The sequence below is a fragment of the Canis lupus genome, chromosome 9, assembly GCF_011100685.1.
Source record: "Canis lupus familiaris isolate Mischka breed German Shepherd chromosome 9, alternate assembly UU_Cfam_GSD_1.0, whole genome shotgun sequence".
NCBI classification, from domain to species: domain Eukaryota; kingdom Metazoa; phylum Chordata; class Mammalia; order Carnivora; family Canidae; genus Canis; species Canis lupus.
This window is the reverse complement of record NC_049230.1, coordinates 24780758-24797160: the sequence shown is the minus strand read 5'-3', so window position 1 is coordinate 24797160 and position 16403 is coordinate 24780758. Positions and strand designations below refer to the sequence as shown.

At 52.2% G+C, this 16403-nt stretch overlaps 2 protein-coding genes and 1 non-coding gene across 14 annotated transcripts in view; all 3 read left to right on the top strand.

The window, feature by feature from the left end:
- HOXB3 (homeobox B3) overlaps window positions 1–16403 on the top strand; it is a 56729-nt gene that overhangs the window by 21571 nt on the left and 18755 nt on the right. For 5 of the 12 annotated variants that reach the window (XR_005364454.1, XM_038547565.1, XM_038547572.1 and 2 more), the window contains exons 1-2: window positions 6817–8511; window positions 9552–9729. The gene's annotated coding sequence lies outside the window, so the exon portion shown is untranslated. The other 7 variants (XM_038547568.1, XM_038547566.1, XM_038547570.1 and 4 more) reach the window with 4 other exon arrangements.
- On the top strand, window positions 3539–3601 carry MIR10A (microRNA mir-10a). Its single transcript, NR_049387.1, has one exon. It is a non-coding gene; the product is annotated as a microRNA mir-10a (primary transcript).
- HOXB4 (homeobox B4) lies at window positions 4908–6814 on the top strand. Its single transcript, XM_038547582.1, has 2 exons — window positions 4908–5580; window positions 6446–6814. The coding sequence occupies exons 1-2, from the start codon at window positions 5124–5126 to the stop codon at window positions 6742–6744; spliced, it is 756 nt and encodes a 251-aa protein (XP_038403510.1). The 5' UTR covers window positions 4908–5123; the 3' UTR covers window positions 6745–6814.

Genomic DNA, 16403 nt, shown 5'->3' with positions numbered 1-16403 from the left:
GCTTCCTGTACCTCCTTGTGGTGGTGATGGGGGTAGGCAAAAGAGATACTGTATAGATGAGAAGTGGTTTTAAACAAAAATGGAGGGAGGTGGGTATTGGTTTTGTTTTTAAGGAGAAATTAAAGCCTCTGAAAACCAAGTCTCCCATTTTGACCAGCATGGTCCAGCTCTTATTGAAGGGTTCTCTCTGTCTTCCCTGGATGTGCTGGCCTAGGGACCAAATCTCAGCTCCAGGAAGTGGAGGAGTCATTCCTGGGGCCCTTGGAACCTCCAGAGTTTGGGCAGAAATGGGATATCTCTGGCATTGGGGGAGGGAATAAAGCAGATGGAGTATGCAAGGGGGCAGGGATACAGACCCTGCCAATGCAGCCATTTAATGGGAAGGCAGGAGGGAAGGGGGCTCTGGCTCTGGCTCAGGCCTGCTCTCTGGGACCTAGATTCCCAAGGTTGCATTTCCACTTCTCCAGGTGCTATCCTCCCTCACAGGCCCCAAAGGGAACCCCTGTGAAATCCTACCCTCTCCCACTTTGCCCAGGGAACCAGAACAGACGAAAATGTAGGAATGATGGAATATAAAAGCAGAGGTTGGAGTAAGCTGAGTCCTACCCTCTACGAACTTTTTTGGGGGGGTGGGGGTATGGGTGAAGGGAAGAGAAGGTTCTGGCAAAAAGTCGAAGCTGGAGAGGATGAGCTGAATCAAATTCCTGCTCCGTCATTTTTCTCCCAAGTAATGACCTGCGCAAAATTCAATATGACCGAGCGAACTGTGCGAGCGTATTATAGTAACTGCCTGCTCGTGGGGGAGGCCCGGAGAGGGGTGAACCGTAGGTCACGGCGTCTAAAAATTATTAAAATGTTCGAGAGCCTCGTGACGCGCCTCGCTGTTTAACAAAGACTGCCAAAGTATGAGATTAATACGAAAACTTGCGCTTCAAAAACAAAAACACATCAAAAAAAAAAAAAAAAAAAGTCTTGTTCCGGCCTCCAAGGGGGCCCATAGCCGCTGTGCCCGCAGCCGCGGTTCGGTTTTCCGGACACACAATAGTGGACAAGAGCGAGCTCCTCGGTGGCCGAGCGGGCCCGCGGGCGGGTGTGCGGCCGGAGGGCGCAGGGAGCCGCCCGGTGAGTACTGCTGCCCGCTCCCCCCGGGCCTTCCTCTCCTCCGCGCGGCCTCCGCTGCGCCGGCCGGCTGGGGGCTCGCCTCCTCGGCCCTCCGGTCTCCCTCCCTGGCTCCGTGCTCTCTCCCTGGCGACAAAAGGTAGATGATTCCGTGTGGGCTGGGCACACCCGGGACAGCGGAGGGGGCTGAGCGGCGAGAGGTCACTCTAGCAACCTGTGGCTGCCGGGGGAAGGCGGCCGGCCAGCCGGCGGACGACCGGGGAGCGCAGGGGAGGTGGCTCGGGACGCGCGCGCAGAGCCCTTGCTTTTCCTTATTTTTATTATGAGTACTCGTGTTAGTATTCTTTTGGGAGGGGAGGGGAGAGGCGGCCGGCGGTTTGGGTGAAATCCGTCCGGGGAGTCGCCGATAAACCTTGTCCCCCACCCATCGCGGCTGCACTCGACTGGGGTGGGGGGTGGGGGGTGCGACGCCTCGGTGGGATGGGCAGGTGGCGGCTCCCAGCGCGCAGCAGAGAAAATCTCTGCGCTCTGTCCGGAGGATCAGCCGTACCCAGCCCCGCAGTGACTCTGCCTCCCATACCTCTCTCTTGGGGTGCTCCGAGCACCTGGGCTGCATCCTTTGCGAAGTGTAGAGCAGCAGAGAGGCCCGATGGCCAGCCTAGCGGCCCTCCCCAAATTCCGAAAAGCCGACTGAGTTGGACGGGGTTTCAGAGAGCAAGCGAGTTGAGAAGGACAGGAGGTATGGGGTGGGGGAGGGGCCTGGCCAGTTGGAATGGGTCTTGGAACCCCTGACTAAGTGGCCTTTGACAAGACTTGGAAAGATCCCTGCTTGGCGCTGGGGGGCTGGTTGGGGTCCTACCCAGGCATTTTGTCAATGGGCCCAGGGCCAGACTCTAGTCTCCCTCGGTGCCCAAATGGGAGTCTATTGGACTCTCTCGGCAAAGATAATTAAAATATAAGTGTGTGTGTGTGTGTGTGTGTGTGTGTGTGTGTGTGTGTGTGTGTGTGATGTTTCAACTATCTGCAAGTCAGCCTGGCTTGGAGAGTGTTGGTGTTAGAAATCAGGCCGGGAGATCAAAATTGGCAATCTAGATTTGGGATAGAAAACCAAAGGGTCTGGGGACCTGGTTTCTGGCAAGTGGGAGGGAGCACTCCTCCTACCCACCTGCGAGGGTCCCAGGACTGGGGATGGGCAGAGACTTCTGCAATGTGGTGGTTAGAGGGTTGTTTTTTTGTGTGTGTTGTTGCTGTTATCTGTTAATGAAATTGATATCGTTCTGACTTGCTAGGTCGGGATGCAAGTATTTCTCAGGGAGATGGGTAGGGAGTCTGGGCAAGGTGGAGGCTTTCTCTGTGCCAATTCCTCTCACCCTGCAATGGTCTCAGCATTCCATCTAGGACTCAGTTCCCTTGCAGTCCAATCCCAATCTCCCAGTTTAGTAAATTCACCAGTTACTGGGACTCTCAGAAAGTTCATTTGGAAACCCCAGATTCCCCCAGGTTTACCAGATCCCCATTTTGGTCCCACTGCCAGAGACCCTAGCAGGTGGCAGAATGAGCAAATTTAGACAGAGAGAGCCTGCCTGGGGCTGGGGAGGTGGGGAAAATGGGGTTCCTCCATACACTTCAGGGATTATCCCCTTTTCTGGCCCCAGGAGGTACGGGAGGTTGGGAGGGGCCCCGAATATCATCAGGCTGCATCTTTTATGGTTCCTCATTGCCCTTCATTCGGAAATGAAACGCCTTTGATCTTTTTCTCAGGTTGTAAACGGAATTGCCCGTCATTAAATATCCGGGGCCCCATCTGTTTGGTCTCCCAGCATTTTTCTTTACAGCTGTTTCTCTCTCTTTTTACCATTGAATTTTTCCAAAAGGACTTTTATGACTCCTCCTTCACACCCAGCCGCCTCTCCCTCCTCCCTTTGCCGAGAGGCGCCTTGAAAAATATCTAGATATTCGTTTGATGGCAAACTAAAGGCTGCGAGGGGCACGGAGGAACCGATTGGGGTTTTGTTTTTCTTTAAAAAAAAATAAAAGTCCTGGGCGGAGGGGAGGGGCGCGAGGGCACCCAGAAGGGCCTGATTCTGACTTCGCTGCAGCCTCGGGATGACCCTTCCTCCTTTTGTGCTTAGCTAATGTTTACATCTCATAATTCATGCGCCGCCCTGGGTTGTGCGGTGGCCCGGAGGTTCGCGTCCCTTTGCGGGACTGGCTACTTCTATTTTTCTCTAATAGAAGAGAAAGAGAGTTGAAAACCTCGTAATCCCACAAATGGACCCGCGCGGTGCCTTTTCCTGCTCCCAGGGCTCAAAACGAAATAAAATCCAAGCACTGAAACCACACCCCAAACGAAGAAGGCGTGGAAAGTAGGAGAACTGGAAAATTTCTGGGCCAAGAAGATCTATCTGTCTTCTGTATATACCCTGTAGATCCGAATTTGTGTAAGGAATTTTGTGGTCACAAATTCGTATCTAGGGGAATATGTAGTTGACATAAACACTCCGCTCATTTTTTTTCCCGAAGAAAAAAATTTTTTTCCCAAATGAGGACCATCCGGTGACTGACCACACGAAGACTCTTTTCTTTTTTTTTTCTTCCTCTTTCTTTTTCCTCCCTCATTGGTTAGAGATGGAGGAATCATCTACCTGAAATTTCCCATGCCTGCCCCTGGAAGACTTGGTCCCTTTCACTTAATAGGTTAATATTGGTGGTGGCGTTTTATCCTCTCCCTCAAGCCCACTTATTCTCTATTCTGGGATCAGGAAGGTTTTACTGAAAATCTGGAAAAAGTAACTGTTGTCATCAGTGTGCGAAGGCAAAGAAAATTGCTTTTCAAACGGATGTTGTGGTCGCCTTTTCGTTTAGGATAAGAACAAGATGCCCTGGAAATATGCGATTCCCAAGGAGTGTCATTGTGTGTGTATGCATCACCCCTAGGGCTCTTACCCCCAGCATCATAAGGATGTGAGATTTCTCTTCACTACAGAGGCAGCTGCATTAGCGGCAATTAGAACGTCTGGACACCGTGGTTAGCATTGCTCCGGTGGTTCTGGTATTAGCAAATTGCTATTCAGTGTGCTATCAAAAGTTGCAAGATTTTTATTCCAGCACTCATGTTCAGGGTGGGAAACTAAGTCTTTTCTCCCGGCGTGGGCCATGTGGGGTAAGGGAAGGAGTGGATAAGAGAGGGGAACGGAAAGACTGACACAGCCAAACTAATAGCGCAGCTAAATGCGATTTGGAAGGCGAGGTCTCCCCGAATTAGTGCATGAATTTCCTATCGATCCGCCCGCGGTTCCATTCATCTCTGACAAGTCCCTCCTGCACCCGCCTGCTTCCTACCGACGCCTCCTCTCTCACTCCCTACCCCTCCCCGGTCGGCTGCAGAGAAAAGCCCGGTGTGCTCATTGCCTCTCGCCCCCATGTGGGCTCCCCTCTCCAGACGGAGCCCCCAGTCTGCCTCTCACTTAACTCCCCAGACTGACTCCTGGACTCCTTCCCCGTCTCCAGGAGGGCATGGGGGCCTATGTAAGGCACAGAATTCCGGGCGGTGAGGCGGGGCAGGGGGCTGGAAGAGAGAGCTGCACCGAGAGCCCCAACTTCCGAGGGGATCCGGGGATTGTTCTCTGCCCAGCGCCCCAACAGGCCGTCCGGCGGCAACCTGCTCTTTCTCTCTCCCTCCCTCCCTTTCTCTGATCCCGGAGAGAGCTGGGCGTGGAGGCGGTCGCCCCGCAGGAGCCCTATGTAAATCCTGGTGTTGGGTGGGTGGGTGGGGAGGGAGAAAGAGAAGAAGGGGGAAATAAACCTCTTTGGCTGGAGTAGGGTCCGGGTGAGCAGATTTCCTTATCCGGGAATCGCAGGCGGGGCGGCCATTGGCTCCGAGGATCACGTGGGTCCCTAACTTTGTTCACTTGACAGTAAGTAGGAGGGCTTTCGGAAACAGGAAAACGAGTCAGGGGTCGGAATAAATTTTAGTATATTTTGTGGGCAATTCCCAGAAATTAATGGCTATGAGTTCTTTTTTGATCAACTCAAACTATGTCGACCCCAAGTTCCCTCCGTGCGAGGAATATTCACAGAGCGATTACCTACCCAGCGACCACTCGCCGGGGTACTACGCCGGCGGCCAGAGGCGAGAGAGCAGCTTCCAGCCGGAGGCGGGCTTCGGGCGGCGCGCGGCTTGCACCGTGCAGCGCTACGCGGCCTGCCGGGACCCCGGGCCCCCGCCGCCTCCGCCGCCGCCCCCGCCGCCCCCGCCGCCGCCCGGGCTGTCCCCTCGGGCTCCTGCGCCGCCGCCCTCCGGGGCCCTCCTCCCGGAGCCCGGCCAGCGCTGCGAGGCGGTCAGCAGCAGCCCCCCGCCGCCTCCCTGCGCCCAGAACCCCCTGCACCCCAGCCCTTCCCACTCCGCGTGCAAAGAGCCCGTCGTCTACCCCTGGATGCGCAAAGTTCACGTGAGCACGGGTGAGTGCGTGGGCACCCCTTCCCCCTCCCACCCCCGGCGGTTTACACCGAAGGGACATCGGAGGCCTGGGGGGGGGGGGGAGGAGAGCTGGGGGAAGCCAATTGTCCCCGCTATAAACTCGCCATTGCCGGAGATTTACGGTCGCCTGTTTTCAGAGCCACATAATTACATCCCCCATAAATTTTTATGGCCTGGTGGGCCCCACGCCTTTGAAGTCAGTTCCCCCATCCTCTTTTGCCATTCTCACCAGCGACTTTTTTTGCCAGGGAGATGCAGTCTCAGTGAAGTTGGAAGTTGGGGAGGGGTGTGCGGCGTGGGGGAGGAGAAGGAGGAGGAGGTAATCTGTATTTGAGCAGAGAGTTGAGTCAACTCCCAGTATTTATTTTTTTCCTTTCTTTCCTCTAGTCTGGCTCCTTGGCTCCAGAAGTGAGCAAAAGTTTTTACTGGGGGCATGCGCTCCGTGGAATCTGAGCACAGAGGGTGGGAACTAACAGAAGAAAGGTTTAGGGAAGCCCCCTCCCCTTTCACCCCGCATTCTCGAACCCTGGGCCCCAGGCCAAAGAGGGCAGAGAGAGGAGCGGTTAAAACCTTGTGAGGATTCTTCACTCCCCCTGCCCCCTCTCCAGACACCCAAACAACAACGTGGAGACGACACAACCCTCCAAAACTTTGAGGTCCCTTTCTCTTCCTGGGGCCCCCCTCATTCTTCCCTTTCCGTCCCCACCCCACCCCTCCTCTGGAGGAAGAAGAGGTGACGGGCGAGGGAGGGAGGGATACACTGTGTTAGCTGGAAGAAAGGGCTCTCCCTCCTCCCGTTCGGGGCAATAAAACTTTCTCTTTCTCCCTCTCTCTGTGTGTGTCCAGTAAACCCCAATTACGCCGGCGGGGAGCCCAAGCGCTCTCGGACAGCCTACACTCGCCAGCAGGTCTTGGAGCTGGAGAAGGAATTTCACTACAACCGCTACCTGACGCGGCGCCGGAGGGTGGAGATTGCCCACGCGCTCTGCCTGTCCGAGCGCCAGATCAAGATCTGGTTTCAGAACCGGCGCATGAAGTGGAAAAAAGACCACAAGTTGCCCAACACCAAGATCCGCTCGGGTGGCACCGCAGGCACGGCCGGAGGGCCCCCTGGCCGGCCCAACGGAGGTCCCCCCGCGCTCTAGTGCCCCCCGCCCCCCCGCACGGGAGCCGCGAACCTTGGGGCGGGGGTGGGTTGTGAGCGCGGGGGGGTGGGGTGGGGGCGGGGCGGGAGGAGTTGCGGGAGGGGACCCTGGGGCCTGGGACCGCAAAAGCCTACCTGCCCTCCCCCTCCCCCACTTTATCTATTTACACGAATAAACGCAAAGGAGGGGGAGGGGAAGCTTTATTTATAGAAATGACAATGGGGAGCCGGGTGAGGCCCCCCCAGAAGCAAGGTTCAAGTCTCTTGCTTTCTTCCTTAAAAAAAAAAAAAAAAAGAAGAAAAGAAAGAAGAAGAGAAAGAAGGAGACATTAAGAGAAATAGGAGGAGGCTGTACTCCTCGCTTTCAGCTTTGGCGAAGATGGATCCACGTTTCATCTTTAATCACGCCAGGCCCAGGCCCATCTGTCTTGTTTACTCTGCCGAGGAGAGGACGGGCCTCGGTGGCGACCATTACCTCGACACCCGGCTAACAAATGAGGCCCGGCTCGCCGCCGCCGCCTCTGCTGCTGCCGCCGCTGGAAGACAGCCTGGATTCTCTTTCTTTGTGTCCCCCATTCCTGACACCCAGCGAAAGCACCCTGTGACTGCCAGATAGCGCAGTGTTTTGGCCACGGTAACACATAACACACACACACACACACACACACACACACACACACCCTCCTTCCCTTCTGTGCCCCTCCACGGGCACACTGATTTCTCACCCCTTTCCACCGAGAGGGGGCCGGGGTGGGCGACAGCAGGAAGGAGACAAGTGGAGGTGGTGGTGGGGTGGCCCTGGTAACGCAGGAGCAGGCAGGGAAGTTGAGCCTAAGACAAAAAGAGAGACCGGGAGACTGGGAGGGCCTTCTTCTAGAAGGTCAAGCCATTCCTGGCAGAGTGAGGAGCCAGTTGAGTTCTGGGAGCTGGGCACAACCCTGTCACCAATCTAGTTTTACAGGGAAGGCTTTCTCTCCTAGACTGCAAACGAATGTGAAACTCGCAAATAAAATGTGGCACCCCTCCCGGTCTGGGAGATAATGTTGCAGAGACCTCTCCCATAGTTTATCATTGTTTTGCATTGATTATTATTATTATTATTAATTATTTTATTATTATTATTATGATTATTATTATTATTTTATGTCATGTGCGTCCTCTCCCTGTTCTCTCTGACATTCCAAACCAGGCCCCTTCCTAGTTTGGGGGCTGCCCAAGTCTAGAACCCTTCGTTGGCGTGAAATTTTGTGTCCTGTACAGAGTGACAATAGAAATAAATGTTTGGTTTCTTGTGACCAGCACGGCGTGTTTTTGTTGAAACCCTGATGTGAAGATACAGACAAATATGCCACCCAGGATATATGTTAAGCATCCCAGTCCATTCGGCCTCATGTTGGATGTGGTTGAGGATTTTTTTCAAAGGGTCCAAGGGGACTTTCAATCTCTGAGGACTCCCAATTGTGGTAGTTCGTTTGTTTTCCTTTTGGGGTGGGTGTGTTTTGTTTGGGGCTTTTAATTTTTTCCCTCCAGTCCAAAAATGGATCGAAAGTACTGGGAGGGCTGACTCCAATTCCTAATGGGGGGGGGGAATGTTTCATTGTAGGACGCGAGAGGCTTAAGTATGGCAAAGCCTTTCATATCGTGATTTATTTGTCATAAGCAAATAAAATGCGGTTAAGCTGTCTCTTTCTAGACAGACGACTCTTTGCTTATTAAGGTTCGGAGGGAGGATTCTGCGAGGCCGGCCTCTTTCCTCCCGCCTAAGAAGGTATCGTTTTCCTCTGAGGTGTTTAAAGCTTTAATGAGTCTAATTTTTTGCACAGATGTTTCTGGGTGTTTGCAGGTTTTCAGAGTATTTTTATATTACAAAGGAGCTAGCCGGTGCCATAGCTCAAACTCTGACAAGCAAATAGATAATCAAGAAGACAAATGGCCTCTTTTGTGAAACCCTGCTCCTGTATTAATTTTCATTTTCTTTCTCATAGAAAGTATCGAAAGTACGACTGGGGACCAAATAGCTTTGTGTCTCTGAGGTCCCAGTCACCCCTAGAATGGAGTGGGGGAAGGGGAAGGGGGTGCTGAGGACCCTCACCAGTTCTGTCAGGCTCTAGCCACTTTGGGGGGACAGCACCCAAGAGAAGTGCTAAGGTCCAAGGGCTCCAGATTTGCTCGGGGTCTCTGGTCTTGTGGTGGGCCAGAGTACAGCCACCCACCACCAAAAAGCATGGGGCTCAAGAGGGCATATGCAATTAAAAGTATTTTTCGGTCCCGTCTCCCTCCAGAAAATAAACATAGCTGATTTCCACCAGCACGTTTTCTTGTTATTTCTTTTGTATTCCTGCGGGTTTGCAGCGCCTAGGAGTTGGAGGCTGGGGAGGGCCCAGGACACAGGGCGGGGGCACCCCCGGTGTCCACAGCGCGGGGCAAGGGCGGTAGAACTGCCCCGTTGAAATGCTTCTGGAAGGCTCATAAAAAATTTGCCGGGACCTGGAGCCTCAGAGCGGCGAGCTTTGTTTCGGTCGAATCGCGGTGTGATGTTTGGCTGCCAGGGGATGCGGCTGCCCTTCGTGGAGGGGGAAAATCGTTCTTAAAAAGCATATGCCCCCCCAGGAATGTCTCTATAGAACCAAATCAAAGCTGCTCCTTGGAAGGTATGAATAGAATAAAAAAAAGATTTCTATGGAGCTTAAAGTTCACAGCCATTCTGTGTAGACAAGAGCTAAGAAAAATGTGAGAATTATACAGAAAACCATTAATCACTTCTTTTCTTTAAATACGTATCCTCTCTCCTTTGTTATTATTCAACAGCAAATCTCCGCAGACCGGCTGTTGGGGGAAAAAAGTGTTAGCTGGCTCTCCCGGATCTGCGAGGGGGAAAAAATTTGGAACCATAAAGTTGAAAACTTTTTTCTCTCAGTATGGAAGAAGCCCTTCGTCATGAATGGGATCCGCGGAATTCATGCCAGAGGAGGCAAGAGGCGCAAAGGTAACAAAGCCCTGGCCTGGGCTGACTTTTTTTTTTTTTTTTAAATCGTTTTATGAGCTCTTCTTACAAAGGAAAGAAGAAACTCTCTCTCCTCTTTCTTTTCCTTTTTCAACTTTCTTTGCGGGGTTTTTTGATGGTGGATGCTTGGTCAGATCTGCTGCCTTTTATGATGACTGATGCTCGGGTCAGAGGGAGAGACAGGGGCCTCACACCTGGAGAGTGTTTGAACTGCTTGGGACTGAGGTGTCAGGGCCCCTGAAAAATCCCAGAGAAGGTTGTTTGTGAGGCAGCTCAGAAGTGCTTTTCGGGTTTTGGAAAATGCAGGCAGGCCGGGAGAGCTCCAGCATGCATGCATGTGTGTGCCTGTTTGGTGACAGGCACATGTGGCCGGTGTGTTCCGTGACTTCGCTGGTCTACACTGGGGGCTTGTGTCCCCTCTGTCTATTTACTGGTGAGATGTTGTCACTGCCGACTCCTGGAAAAATGGAATGCAGTTCTTGGATGGAATGCCTCAGGCTTGGAGCGGGGTATAGGTAGATGTCTCTCTCTTTCTTTCTTTCTTTCTTTCTTTCTTTCTTTCTTTCTTTCTTTCTTTCTTTCTTTCTTTCTTTCTTTCTTCTTTCTCTTTCTCTAACTTGGGATTCTAGACAAATGTTTGCAACTCTGGAGCAGGAAACTGTTCCGTTTACAGGCAAGGTTCATTGATGCGGGAGTCTTCCTCTTCGATGCTGCTCCCACCCCCGCCCTTCTTCCTGGACGCTCAGTGTTCCGTTTGGTTTCCTTTTGCTCTCTTGTTTTGGGGGCTATGTTCTCCCTTCTGGGGCCCTGCTTCTGAGGGCGAGGGAGTCAGTGGGCTCTGCCTCAGACCTGAATGTGCTGGCTCTTTTACCCTGGGGCTCACTGAGGCTTTGGAGGCAGGAGGTTGGCAGGAGAGAGAGTTCATGGAAAGGCCACGTTTTCTAGGCGATTAGCTCAGTATTAGAACCACAAAATGACCTCGGAAGCCCCTTGACCTCTCTGAGACTGGACAGTATGCTGGCTCCTGACTCCTGCCCAGGAGGGAAAGTCATACCTCTGCAGTGAGGGGTCCTTGGGCTGCTGTGTGGCCCATCTTCTCATCTCCCTCCAGTTCCCAACCCCTTCTTTGCTCTTTGGGAATTTCTGGATTGTTTTTCTATTACTGTCCACTGGGGAGAAAAGGAGTAAAAAATTTAGCTCAAGGGTACAGCTAAGGGAGGGAGGGAAGGTGCTGATCTGACCCTCTGTGTAGAACTCCTTCCTTAGGTCGGGTTCAAACTGCCCCCCACCCATGTCCAGCTCATCCCTGCTTCTTTCCTCTTTCTCATGGAGGGAGCTGAGGGAAGAAAGACAAAAGGGAAGTGATGTGAGAGGCTTCAGAGGGCTAAGGGGGCTAAGGGAAGAAGCCCGTGGGTTCTAAAGAGAGGGAAGCCTCCCCCCTTTGCCCCCAACTAACAGTCCCTTGGAGGCTACTTTCTCTCAAGGTGTGAGATCCAAATCCACAGCTTCTCAACCCATTTTCTAAAGTTCCTTTGTTTAGGAAGCTATTCGTATAATCACTTGTGTCCCCTTCCCCAAATCCCTAGTCCCACCCCAGCTACTCACAGAGCCCATGAGTACCTACCTCCCCATCAGAGGAACAAGAGAGAGGGGAGAAGGCTCAGGACAGGGTGTTGTGACCATTTCCAGGGACAGCCCTGCCACATCAAACAAAGTTTTTAGCAACTTTGAATTTTAAGAGATGGGTGGAGAATTTGCTCATATGGAGCCTTTCCAAATCTCTGTTCTACTTGCTGTATCTTAAAATCCACACCAGCAGCCATTCTCTTAGGAGGAGGTAGAGACAAAGAGACAGACAGGCAGACAGACAGACAGACCGAGACTCCAGCTGGGAAGAGAGGAAATGTTCCTTCAATTAAAGGTAGGAGAGACAGAACCTTGCTGGGATGTGTGCGGGGAAGGGAGGTATTGATTCGCAGTTTGTAAATCGTTTCCTAGAACTTGGGGACTCTATCTCAGGCAAGGAACAACTGGCCTCGGTTGGCTGGTACTGTCTCCTTTGTGCCTAAGTGCCATAATACATGCAGGGGCTAGAGGCCCCGGGCAGGAGAGGGAGTGAGTAGAAAGGGAGCTGGGCCGCTCCTGGACTGCACATTTTTGAGGCTCATGTCAGATGTGCACCCATTACTCATAGGGGCAGATGACCGATTGTGGGCCCTCTAGAGGCCCAGGTGAGGAAGCTGTAGTCACCTGGGAACATAGGAGCTGCTCTCTGCAGTGTGAGGGGCCCATCAAAGAGAAGAGGAAGGAAACAATGGAAGGGGAGTTTGGGGTTCATTCAAGGGTTTCAGCCCCAGAGGCCGGAGCTTGGAGATTCCCTCAGTCCCAGACTCCCAGTCTTTCCAGGGCTGAGCACCTCCACAGGCTCCCCAATGGGATGGTCTCACCTCCTACAATTCTAGGAGCCCGGCTAGCATTCCTTATCTTTGCCGCGTCTTCCCTCCAAGTCCCTGGGCCCTTCCCGCTGGCCCTCCTACTTGCATCTACCGGGGCAGAGGGGCTGCCCCCAGTGCTGCCAGAGTCTCCCGGGCCACCCCAGCGCCCACGGTGGGTCTCCCTGGGAAGAGTGGCCAGCCAGGGGAGGGGAGTCTGGTTGGAAAACAGAGTTGGGAAGTTTCCCAGCGTGAGTTGAGCGCTGACGGATTTGTGATCAGCCATAAAACCGGCGCGTTCAGATTCGTAAATCAATCTCGTCTTTCTCGCAGAATGAACGTTCGCTTTATCGGCAGCAAGAAAGCGCTCCGCTAGCGCTCAGGCGCTTGTTTATTTGAACATGGACATTCCCAGGATCCGAAAAGAGTGTGGGCATTTTAACAGAACCTGCCTGGCGTGCCTTCGTGTCACTCTGCTGTTCTTTTTCTTGTCCTTAAAGATAGTTTCTCGGTTTCAGAGATTGCTTTCATGCTCCTGCATATTACTTCCAATCTCTCTGTCTCTCTGATTTTTTCTTTCAGACTTTAGTGGACTGTTTGCATATAGGGGACCATTTCTAATGGATTTGTGGCCAGGACTTTGTAAGGAGTTGCCCTGGCTGGAGCCGGGAGCAGGGCTCACATCGGCAGCAGGCTGAATTCAATACCAGTCTGCGTTTTGTATCTGGACAACAATCAAAGCCGGCCACCCCCCTACAGAGTCTGGGCTCCGCTGGCGTCCCACCCGAGCATTGGGGAGCGGGATTCCAGGGAGGAGGCAGGGGCTGCCCTGTTGCCCCACCGGGAACTTACCGGGCCAGGCCGGCTGTTTCTTTGGGGGTTGTTAAGGCACCTGGGTCCTCAGCCTTCTTCCCATTGAGTTGGTTTTGGTTCAGACCTCTCCAAACGAACCGATGGTGACCCCTCCGCCCCTGCTCCCCTACCCTAAGCTGAATTTATTCTCCCTGCCCTGCCTGCTCTGGCGATGTAGGCCAGGCTGCACCCAGACGGAGCTGCTGAAGATAAGGCTGGGAATGTGGCGAGAGGGGCTCCTTCAGGAATGTCTTTTCTGCTCCCCTTTGCATTCCCACCCCGCACGGTGGGCCAGGACTCAGATTCTGGTTGTAACTGGTCTGCTCATTCTGGGGCCAAGCTGTAAGTGAAGGTTTGGGGGATTTTTTGTTTTGTTTTGTTTACGTCCAAGATGAAGGAGCATGTGTCTGTTTCTCTCTCTGGGCCTAGGGAATGGATTTCTCCTATCATCCCTGTGTTTAACCCTTTATTATGAGACACCCTTGCCATCTCTCCCCATAGATCAGGCTCCATTGTCTGCTGATTGGGAGCTTAGGGTACTAACACCTGGGTAATAGGGACCCCTGCCTGCCAGGCAGCCTTCAAAGCCTCTTTCCTCCCTTTCCTTCCTCTCTAGTTCAAATCTTCAAGCTGTCTTCACTAGTGTGTTTGGGGTGGAGGGGGGCACAGAGATGAGGTGTGACCTAGGTAGAGAGACACTGAGTATTCACTGCTTTTGTGTAGATACCTTAGTCTGGGGTCTTTGTCTCTAGAGCGTATTCTCAGCTGGTCAGTAGAATTTGATTCCCTGGGATGGTAATAACACAACGGGGGAGGGGGGAGTCCCCCTTGTGGTTATTCTCAGCCCTGGGAGCTCCAGCGTCATTTCTTTACCCTGTCCCTTTTCTGCCCCTTCCAAAGGTACCATACAAGATCAGAAGGAGAATTAAAGCCCCATTCTTTATACATATGTAACTTGGACTTATAAAGTGTTTCTTTTGAAGCTGGTCCCTTTAGAAATGTTCTTGCTTTTTTAGGGAGGAGGGAGTTGGTCCCACTAAAATCAATATCTGAGGAGTGAGAGAGAGAACGAACGGAGTTGAGGGCAATCTTGATCTTAAAGGATGCAGAGAGAAGAAGTGGAAGCTGAGAAATCCAGGGGCTTGGAGCCGGGCTCCGTGCCCACCCCACCCCCACCCCCCAGACGCCCCTGCAGACTATTTCTGCACCTCCACGAACTAAGCAGAAGCAGGAGGAGAAGGGAGAGAGGAGAGGTGGGCTGTGGGTAAGTGTGTGCCTGGGTGGGGGGAGGTTAGGGAGCTGTAGGTAGAGTAGGTATAGATGTGAATGTGGGAGAGAGAAGGAAAACTCACTACTCTTCCATTGGTGGGTTGGGGGGAACCTATTTTGCAGGAAAATTTCTCCTCCTGAAGGGGAAGGTCATAGTGGTCCTTTGAGCCTGAAATCGAAAGACCCCCTTCCCCCTCCTGGTCACGTGATTCATTAAATAATTAATGCCGAGGTTGCAGAATAGATATGTATTCGTCAGGAAAATCGCAGGCTCGGTCTCCCTGTTTCTGACGTGCAATTCAACTGTCCTTTGAAAAACAAGCCTGTACCCCGAGAAAAAAAAGAGAGAGGGGGAGAGAGGGAGAGAGAGAGAGAAAAAGAGAGGGAGACAGCAATAAAACAGCCCCGCAGCCGGAGCCACATCGCGGGCTGGGGTATTGTAAGTAGAAGGGATTTCTCACTACCTACCGCGTCTTATATGTCCATGTAAATTTATTGTTTGTTATTAATGTTATTGTCGTAAAATGTGACAAATAGCCATCTTCATTTCCTGCCATTTCTCTTCACACGGTGCTCTGTGTGTTTATACCCATTGAGGCATTGCATAGAGATTTTAGGAATATTCCTCTTCTCTCTCTCTCTCTCTCTCCCCCTCTTTCTCTGTCTCTCTCCCTCTCCTCCAACCTTTTTCTTGATTTATAGCAATATGGGTGTCAGCTTCTCGACCGGCATGCCAGCCATTGTGTGTGTGTGTGTGTGTGTGTGTGTGTGTGTGTGCGTGCGCGCGTGCGTCTGTGTGTTTGTGAGCGAGTTGTGTTGTTTATGGCCATGTCTTCGATAAATCATTTCTCACGGAAAATGATGTGGAAGCTAGGCTATTTCTGCGGCCGGGGAGAGACTCGCTCTCGGAGCCACTTCCTCCCTCTCTGCTCTGCTCCCAGGAGTTGGTTATTTCAGACGATTTACAGTAATATATCAGCAGTTAATATGAAAGCTCTATGGCTGGAGGTCTTAAATTACAGCATCTGTGATTATCAATTAAGGGGAGATTTGTATAAATTTGGTAAACCAGAAATGCCTCATTGGCATATAAACCCAGTCAAAGACCACGACCTAATATAAAAATTATATTTGCAAGCCTGATAGAGCCAACATTCCTGAAGCAGCAGACAGAGCTCCATTTTTCAGCGGTTCCCCTCCAGGAGTTTGGCGGCTCCGACTCCAGCCCAGGGTAAAGAACCCAACTCTGAAGGCAGAAGGAGCCTGGGGGCAAGAGAGGTGGAGGCAGAGGGAGAAATTATTGGAGTTGAAGGCAAAGATTTTTGTAATCGATGGGGATCAAATCGAAGCCCTCTGCACTTGAAAGGGGGATGGAAGGTTTTCTTTGTAGAACTAAAGCTTCATGGTAGGATCGATGTGTATGACAGGGTATCGAGGGTAGAGAAGGAGCTATACTCAAATCCAAATTGGGGGAGACAATGGGGGCAGAGGGTGAAGAGTAGGGAGAGAAGCTGAAAGCCTTGGCTCCCCACCCTCCTGGCTAACAAAACAAGGAAATGAATTCACACCCCAGTAGCCTTCCTTCGACCTCCTGAAACAAAGAAAGTTTCCTCAGCAGTGAGGGACTGTGTGTGTTTGGGGCTAAAGCAGGAAGAAGTTCTCTAAGTTTTTCTTGAAAAGAAATGTTCCAGGAATCAGGTGGTCCCAGAAAGTTGGTGAGTGTTTTAGGACATATGGTGTGTTCCCCTCCCTAAGCCCCCATCCAGAGAGAGAGCAAATGGGGTGCAGATTGGGAGGGGAGAACTGATAACTTTCCCCTTGTGTTTCATGTGGGGGTCTCCATCCCTCCCCATTAGAGAAGAGCCTGATGGTCAAGAGCAAAGCCAGAAGGAGCTTCTGGGGACATTCTACACTGCACCCCAAAGTTGTGATGGATGAGGAGCAGAGGGCCAGAGTGTTTGCCAAGTCTGGTCAGGGCTGCTGGCTTTTCCTTTTCTGGCTGGAGCCCAGCCAAGTGACTTTATAGCCACTATTATCCATGATATTTAACTCTGCCTGCTAGTGTAAACCTTTGAGGAGAAAAATTAGAGTGACGCCGCACCC

Excerpts from the sequence above, each read along its gene's own strand:
- HOXB4 (XM_038547582.1), top strand. The coding sequence starts at position 5,124 with ATGGCTATGAGTTCTTTTTTGATCAACTCAAACTATGTCGACCCCAAG. Across the intron at positions 5,581-6,445 it reads CAAAGTTCACGTGAGCACGG|TAAACCCCAATTACGCCGGC; the intron begins GTGAGTGCGTGG and ends GTGTGTGTCCAG.